This window comes from Spea bombifrons, chromosome 4 (genome assembly GCF_027358695.1).
Source record: "Spea bombifrons isolate aSpeBom1 chromosome 4, aSpeBom1.2.pri, whole genome shotgun sequence".
Taxonomy (NCBI): domain Eukaryota; kingdom Metazoa; phylum Chordata; class Amphibia; order Anura; family Pelobatidae; genus Spea; species Spea bombifrons.
The window spans coordinates 93,531,733-93,539,875 of record NC_071090.1 but is presented as its reverse complement, the minus strand read 5'-3'; the positions used below and the strand labels follow the sequence as shown (position 1 = coordinate 93,539,875).

Genomic DNA, 8,143 nt, shown 5'->3' with positions numbered 1-8,143 from the left:
ACATCTTACGTTTATTGTAAGTTTTAAATGTGCTGAGGCTTGTAGCGCTAGCTCTTAAATAGGGCTGTGCCCTGTAATCTGTATAATAATACATTGGCTGGCGCATTCAATAATTAAAGGTTGTTTTTTTTTCTTGCTTAACGGGGAGGCGGTTCTGTACCACAATCTGCCCCTGAACTACTATTCTCGAGGTCAGAGATGTTCATAGAAAATGTAGTTGTGCCCCCTACCAAGCATGTCTGCGGTAGTAAAGTAAGGGCAGAGTGGCTCCGCCTTCCACCTGTCCAGTTACCAAACATTCTCTGACGTCACATCCGCCTCGGGTCTCATGGTTATGCAAGTAGCGCTGGCGGGAAATTTTCGGATAGCTGCTGCAGAGCTGTCATAGGGAGAGTTCTGCATATTCCGTATCCTTCCTTATACCGGCACCGTGCTGTGGGGAAGGAGGCATTGTGACTGAGTGTGAGTGAAGACTGTAGCCTAGAAATAAATATGGGCACGGGAAAAAAGACAGCTCAAGAAGTGCAGGTAAGAGACACAAGTGTTACGCAACGCTGAACACTTCACCTCACTCAGCTCTCTTGGTTACATAATATTATTGAATTAATATTATTTATAGGCCAGCTGACAGAATGTCATATTTTCTCTGTCATGTTTTATAATGTGAGGTGCTCTCCTGTTTTTCTTTGAGTAAATAAAATATATTGTTTTGAGTTTTTTTTTTTTTTAATAAGTGTAGCATTCTAACAATGTTCTGCAGGCACTGGTCAGTCTGTTATTCCTGAAATTATAATGTGTTTATATCTGCAGATTTCTAACCTTTTAATTCATTGATTTATTGCTCACATTAGGTTTTTCTCACTTTTATTATGTAAGAGTTCTAAGAAATATTATGCAACGTGATAAGCTGACGTGTGTAGTGTTCTGTAAATTCAGGATTCGCATTGTTTTAATGCTGGTTTATTCAATCTTCTATGTTGGTTTGTTAACAGGAAACTACACCCATTAGCAGCAGGGTCTCTGCGGGCAAAACCCGTCGCGCTTCGCTTCAAAACCGTGCATTATCTCCCCCTAAAAGGCAGCATGGGAAAAGGAAACATGAGCGGGATTTAGATGACCAAGAGAAAGGTACGCCGAGGAAGAAAGCGTACATCGCAGGAGAGACCAGCTTAGTACGGAAGCATCCTATTGTCATGCTGTCACAGGTGACACCCGAGACTTTAGCTCACGTGACCACTGAACACGCCGAGGATACAGATGATGAGGCCCCGGGCAATCAGGTGAATGGTCCATGGCCACCACATGTCAAATTCTGATAAAACTAAAGTATCATGTTTCCCGTTTTCATCAACCACATATTTATTGTTTTTATCTATAAAGGAGCAGTCGGACCTCTCTCCGTACGAACTTGAAAGGTTAAACAACATAAAAGAAAATGCTAAATTTCTGCAGTCCTTGAAATTGCTGGAGGTTTGTTTTTCTGTATATTGCTACTTTTTGTGTGTGCTTGCTATTGAAATGTTTAGTATAGGATTTTAGGAACTGACAGCTACATCTTAAATGTAAAGTATAAAACTATTTTGTGGTTAATTATTAGGGATGCGGGGAACATGCACACATTTTTTCCTTTGCATTGCAGAATAAGTACAAAAAAGGTCATTTATTAAAACTTAATGTTTTAAGAAACTTATTTTCCCTGTTAACGATTTCTACATACATGGAAAAAATGTTAAAAAATGACAACTGCTTTTTCAATTTCAAAAAATATATATTTTAACCATGCATTGTAACTGATAAAAAATTGTTTTTTTTTTAGTGCGCTAAAGGTCTAACTTCTGTGAAAAGTCAAAATAAAACCAGTGGAACTAAAAGGTATGCTTTACTGTTTATTTTGTTCCTACCCACAGTTACAATAAGTCATAGTGAATTAACATCCTGTTTTTGTTTACCTTCACATACACATCTTTCTCACCCGCTCTGTGTGTCTTTCATAAAAGTGTTGGAAAAGGACCTATACAGGGATGATGGGATTCTGTATTTCAAATGTATCTCTTCTTTGCAAAATAATACTGTTCTGCCGATGGTGTTACAGAGGTAGCTATGTCACCCTGTTCCAAAAGATGTATTCAGAGAATATCTAGAAGATATCCTTCTGCGGGTTGTGACCAGAGTATACCAGTTGTCATTAGGCGTCGTGATAAAACTAGTTACGTGTTTCTTTGTGTGAATTCTAATATGTAATCACATTCTTTAAGGTAGTGCTTGGAAACCATGTTTTTTTTTTGGGGGGGGGTTTGAGCAGAGGCATTTAGGATTCTAAATATCTTAATCTTATTTTTTAAGTATATACATGCACGCACCTACCTGGAAGCTGTAACATGAAGCGATTATACTGCGTTTATTAGTATGCTGAGAATGTTCCTGTTCGCTGACCATGCAAAATTTCTGTTCAATGCTCATTGTACAATTAGTGTTGTTCTGTGTTGCGGTGTGACAGGGATTTTCCTGCTCTGTATTTAATCTCTTGTGACATATTTCTTATGTTTTGATGCAGTGACGTTTGTTTATTTTTCAGGGTAAAACCTTTAAAGGTAGAGGAAGTTACAGCAAGACGCCGTTCCACGAGACTGCAGAGAATTACTCCAGATGTAGTCCCTGTTCCTACTGACCCTGAACCAGTGGAAGAAAATGTAGGTGATAGTGGTCTGCTGGGTCTGGGAGTAACACATACAGCATGGGCTTTGTCACCTTGTTCTCTAGAGGGCGCTGTAACACCTGCAAAGTAGGTGATAGAAAAGTAGGAGGTATATTTTATAATCACTATTTGTAGAGTAAAATGAAACTAGCTTTGAGTTGTTTTTTTTTTTGTTACCTTACACTCTATCAGTGATGATGGTAACAGAAGGTAAGATTAGCTACATGAACAAAGATGATTGAATGTCAGCGGAGATCGGATGGTCACATTTGATTTTCATTTTGGGGGAGGGTGCGGGTGTACAAGTAAGATTTGTCTTGCTTGTATACCATGTCTCTTCAGCAATCTTAGATGTTTTTCTTGTTCCCCCAATGCCAAGAAAATTAAACCTCCAGGTCCATTGGACATGATTGCCATCTATGATCGGGATGACCAGAGCACATTAAACAGCTTCCTGAAAACATGGGAGTCAATCAGCAAGGTTATTATATGTCAAATGTCTAAACAACAATTTACTTTTCATTTTTCATTTTCTATGACTATAAGTTACTAGGTTGTTTTTCTGCATTTCCAAACAGGAGGAGATGCATTGCTCCACAAAACCATCATCCGTGGACCTTAAAAGGTAAGGATTTAGTTTTTTATAGTTTTACATATTTTTAAGGTCTTTTTTTGTGTAAATGTCTTTTTGTACAGCAATGCTTCCTCTTTTGTACTTCCATGGTTATACAATGTCAAATCACTGTCCTTTCAGATATGTGGCTAACCTAAAGCGAATGACCCTGCAAAAAGAGACTGTGGCAAAGGTGGTTCACAGCCGTATTTTTTCCGTGGCCGTTCATCCATCAGAAAGTCACACTCTTGTTGCAGCTGGAGACAAACTGGGGCAAGTTGGACTGTGGGACGTGGTATGTGTTCTTTGGTGTGTGTAAATTATAAACGTTTACGTCTTTGTTACTTGGAAACGGTGGTGGATTTATTTCTCAACTACACATGATGAATATTGAATATATGAATAGATATCTATAGATGTTTGAAATGTCAATTTCAGTTGATATGTTTATCATGTTTCCACCTGAACACCACATGTATGTTGCAAATTCTTAAACCTGGTATTTGCTATTATAGGCCAGTATGTTTTCTGCATTTCTTAACAGGATTGTGCATCACCTAATGAGACGGTTCATACATTTAACCCTCATGCATGGCCTGTGAGCTCCATGTATTTCTCCCCTGTTAACCCCGCACACCTGTTATCGCTCAGTTACGATGGTTCAGTACGCTGTGGAGATGTGTGTCGTTCAGTCTTTGATGAGGTAAGTTTTTATTTGCCTTTTAATCAGAATAGTGTCTGCCTCTCTGAAGCCATATCATGCTCTGTGAGACCAGCCTCTACAATTACCTCACTTGCTTTCCTAAATGGAAACTGCTTACTTCCATTGGATTCGTCTCCCGCTCACATAAATATCTATAAATCCAATTTAATGGCATGTGGAGAAGAGCCCCATGTGTTGTCATCTGTTTTCTAGCAGATGCTACGCTGAGGTGAGATGCTGCAGTTCTGTATTGATCGACTCGTGATCTAGCCCCGTGCTATACACCATAGTTTATTTAGAAGTAGGTTTTCTGAAGATTTCTTTTAAAGATATGTATGTACCAGCCCTTGGCAAATTGCAATGACATCCCAACTTGTTCAGTCTCTTACAAATGTCATAAACATAACCTGACTAAACCCTCAAATTGACCACATGAATTATACACACATCACATCTTCTTGTGTCAGTTGTATTCACATATGGTGCGAATTCACATGATTACAATCAATTTTTACGGTTTGTGGAACATTCTGCAGTTGGGGTAGTGTATATGTGCGTATTTTTTTTTACAAGCAATACTGCAAGAAATGTAGTTCATAAAAGCCATGTATACACCTTATGTCTAACAGATATATAAACCGACTATTGCAGATGACAATTCACCCAAGTTCATCCAATTTTGGTAGGCTTTGTAGCTCTCAAGTTTCTGTTTGCTATCATATGAGGGTGCATTGGATTAAGAATGACCCCTTGCAGCCACATCAGACAAATACCTGTAATGTATTCTGAATCAGTAATATGTCAACCTCAGCCTCAACTGTACTCTCTACTTTGATCCCTATTGAATACGGGTGCCACATGACTGCTGAAAGTGTCTCCTGTTTAAAGTTGTTTTAATCCATTTTTCTAGGTTTTCCGTGATGAGGATTATAGGTTCTCCTCATTTGATTTCCTGTCGGCCGATGCCTCTGTCCTTATAGTCGGTTACTGGGATGCATATTTATCAATTGTGGATCGTAGGACACCAGGAACATCCTATGAGCAGCAAGTATCTCTGGGAATAAAAAGTGTTCGCACTGTGAGCATGCACCCTTTAAACAGAGACCTCTGTGTTGTTGCTGGCGCTAGGTAAGAATATAGTCTTTGTCAGATTCTTACCAGGACATTAACAATCTATTCTATATCTCTTGGTCTATAGTGTAGTGGAATACTTGCTTGCAGCTTAGTTGCATTGGTGCAAATAGTGAGCAGAAGTATATTGTGCTGCTGGTGTATTCTAACCATCTATCATGGGTGGGGGGAAGCATTGTGTGAGTTGCCAAATAAAACACTAGGTACTGGTCTATAGTTTTTTTTTTTTTTTTTTTTTTTTTTTTTTTTTGAGCAGAGCTGTAACATGAAGCGATTATACTGCGTGTATTAGTATGCTCAGAATGTTCCTGTTTGCTGACAATTAGTGTCTTTCTGTTGCGGTGTGACGGGGATTTTCCTGCTCCTGTATTTAATCTCTTGTGACATATTTTTAATGTTATGATGCAGTGACGTTTGTATTTATGATGTCCGAAAACTCCAGCAGAAGAAACAGCCTGTCCTATCACTAACCGGCCACACAAGAAGCGTGGCCTCTGCATACTTCTCTCCTGGGACTGGTAACCGGATTCTCACTACATGTGCTGATGATCAAATCCGGTAATTACGAGTGCTTTAGAAATGCAGACGAAACGTGCACAAAACGCATCTTCTACAGCAAACTGTTACAGCGATTTGCATTCATGAACTTTTGTGGTTGCTTGTTTATTGGGCCGTTCTCCAGTGTATGCTATGGGATGTAAATCAGTGGTTGGCATGTGCAGCTATCTGAAAATATTTTTTTGTCTTTTTTTTTTTAAGGGTGTATGACAGCAGCAACCTGAGTACCAAGGCTCCTCTCATCACCTCAATCAGGTAAATGTCCTATGAGTGGTTAATATTACACTTGTGCGTTCGTATTCGGACGAACATGAAAACGAACACGAAGGGTGTGCGTTTTCGTTGTTCAGCATGAATACCGAAGAAACGAACATGGCGGCAACACGAAACGTAGACTCACAACATGAAGAATCTTCGACTGCCGTTGGTCTCTCCGCTCCAGGAGTAAAAGGTCCGTACAAGCAACTCTATTGGTCGCCAGCAGGAGCCTCCTCTGCCATCAACCAATGAAGAGCAGGATCACTGCTGGCGGCCAATAGAGTTGCACGTACGGACCTTTAAAATATTGCCGCCAAAGCTGCTGCGTACCGCATTAACCCCCTACCTAAAAAAAAAAAAAATCCGAAGAATGTACACAAATATTCACCCGAACCGAACACAGGACAGGCCCAAGCCTAGTCAGTACCTACAAAAACGTTTTAGGCAGGTATGACCTTTTCCGAATTCCACAATGTACTGTTCGGTACACTTAATAAACATTAAAAAAAATATATGTACGCATTAAACCACAGCAACTGGTGTCATGTGTTCCATTTCCTGCATTTGCACGACTCCTTCACGTTATATCTGCCTGTTTGGTTCAGGCAGCGTTTCAAAGGGGTGGGGAAGAGGAAGCTAATCTCTGTAAATTGATTAGATTATGGTGGCTTTGTCACAGACTCTTACCCCAAACAATTGCTCTGATTTACAAGAAAAAATGCTAAGGGTAGTTCAGTAAATTGATTTATTTAAGCTAAAAGTGGTGAAACCTTTTTTTTTTTTTTTTTTTTTTTTTTTTAAATACATCAAAATTTATATCACATGTGATCAGTAAATACTGTGATCAGTAAATACTGAAGCTCCTGGCTCCGTATGTTTTGTTGCAGGCTCCTTTTTGTCAGGTAATTTTGTCAAGCTCTGCATTAACATTGGTGTACTTAACATGTACTGTTTGGTAAAATTCCGTCTGGTAAATATTGCTTGGATTTCCAAGCTGGTACAGATCAAGGTAAACTCATTTTCTCCTTTGTAGGCACAATAATAACACTGGCCGTTGGCTGTCTCGTTTTCGGGCTATTTGGGACCCCAAGCTGGAGAGCTGCTTTGTGACTGGCAGCATGGCGAGGCCCCGGGAGATAGAGGTTTACCATGAAAGTGGGAATCTTCTGCATTCCTTCCGGGACTCCGAACACCTTGGCTCTGTCTGCTCTATTAATGCCGTGCATCCCACTAGGAACGTGCTCGTGGGAGGAAACAGCAGCGGGAGGCTACACGTGTTTCTTGATTGATGGAGCCAGACCAAGAACAGAACCTAGTCTTTCATGTAACAGTACTGCTGGCGCCATAGCAGCTCTAAAGCATATGCGCCAATATGCATCCCGTGAAAGGACCGCAAAGTTGCATTATTCACTTTAGGCATCCTCATAAACCCGTGTGAATGCTTTTAAAGCAACTGATCAATGGACGCTGTATACCCAGATATAATAATCAAGCAGCGGTTCGGTTACATGCTCGGACAAGGTACAGCTATGTGGCGTGATACAGATATCGGTTCTTATGCAATAGGGGAGATTAATTTTCATAAAATGGAGCCTAAAACGTTATATTATTTTAAATGTATTATTTGTTTATAGGTATTGTACATCTTCAATTGTTTTACATGTTGTATTTGAGGACATAAAATCTTGTTATGGTCCCGATCTGTCTATAGTGAAATCTGGAATCGGCTGAGTTGAGGTTACACAGTAAGTTGAGCTTCATGTACCAGAAATTTGTAGGGACGTGTAGTCTACCAACTGCGTTCCCCTCCCCCATCTGGATTGTACTTCCCATAAGAGAGTCTGCATGTTCTGTAAATTGGGAGCTAAAGGTGTTTTTTTTTTCTTTCTATTTCCGTGTAAAGTTTGTTGCAATATAGTCGGATACAAAACACGAAAACAAGTCAATTTCGGTCATGATATGTTTTATTAAAAATATTGTCCAAAGCAAGGGACTACTATGCATGTCATTCATCCACCCTCCATCGCTGGTGCTGTGGAAAACATGACTCGAAGTTGGCACACAGACATGTCATTTCTCTTTTGTATGAGACCGAAGAGATTCACAGTTGCAAGTTAGTTTCCTCGGTAAATACATCATGCGGTCTTCTGGCTCATGCGTGACCGCAGCATGTGAGCATGGAACG

At 39.9% G+C, this 8,143-nt stretch overlaps 1 protein-coding gene across 2 annotated transcripts; it reads left to right on the top strand.

Annotated features, from left to right (window-relative positions):
• The first annotated feature begins 437 nt into the window (after positions 1–437).
• Positions 438–7,623, top strand: WDR76 (WD repeat domain 76). Of its 2 annotated transcripts, none has more exons than XM_053463021.1 (13): positions 438–528; positions 993–1,280; positions 1,387–1,470; positions 1,817–1,872; positions 2,576–2,690; positions 3,075–3,176; positions 3,274–3,320; positions 3,450–3,603; positions 3,853–4,011; positions 4,922–5,139; positions 5,551–5,700; positions 5,902–5,955; positions 6,992–7,623. In XM_053463021.1, the coding sequence occupies exons 1-13, from the start codon at positions 493–495 to the stop codon at positions 7,245–7,247; spliced, it is 1,719 nt and encodes a 572-aa protein (XP_053318996.1). In that variant the 5' UTR covers positions 438–492; the 3' UTR covers positions 7,248–7,623. The 2 variants fall into 2 exon arrangements, with proteins under 2 accessions (XP_053318996.1, XP_053318995.1); XM_053463020.1 differs by having other exon boundaries at positions 1,381–1,470.
• The last annotated feature ends 520 nt before the right edge of the window (positions 7,624–8,143 follow it).

What these genes read in the sequence shown, in the direction of transcription:
- WDR76 (XM_053463020.1), top strand. Translation starts at nt 493, where the DNA reads ATGGGCACGGGAAAAAAGACAGCTCAAGAAGTGCAG. An exon ending in CTGAACCAGTGGAAGAAAAT is followed by an intron (nt 2,691 to 3,074) that starts GTAGGTGATAGT and finishes CCCAATGCCAAG; the next exon opens with AAAATTAAACCTCCAGGTCC. An exon ending in TGTGCTGATGATCAAATCCG is followed by an intron (nt 5,701 to 5,901) that starts GTAATTACGAGT and finishes TTTTTTTTTAAG; the next exon opens with GGTGTATGACAGCAGCAACC.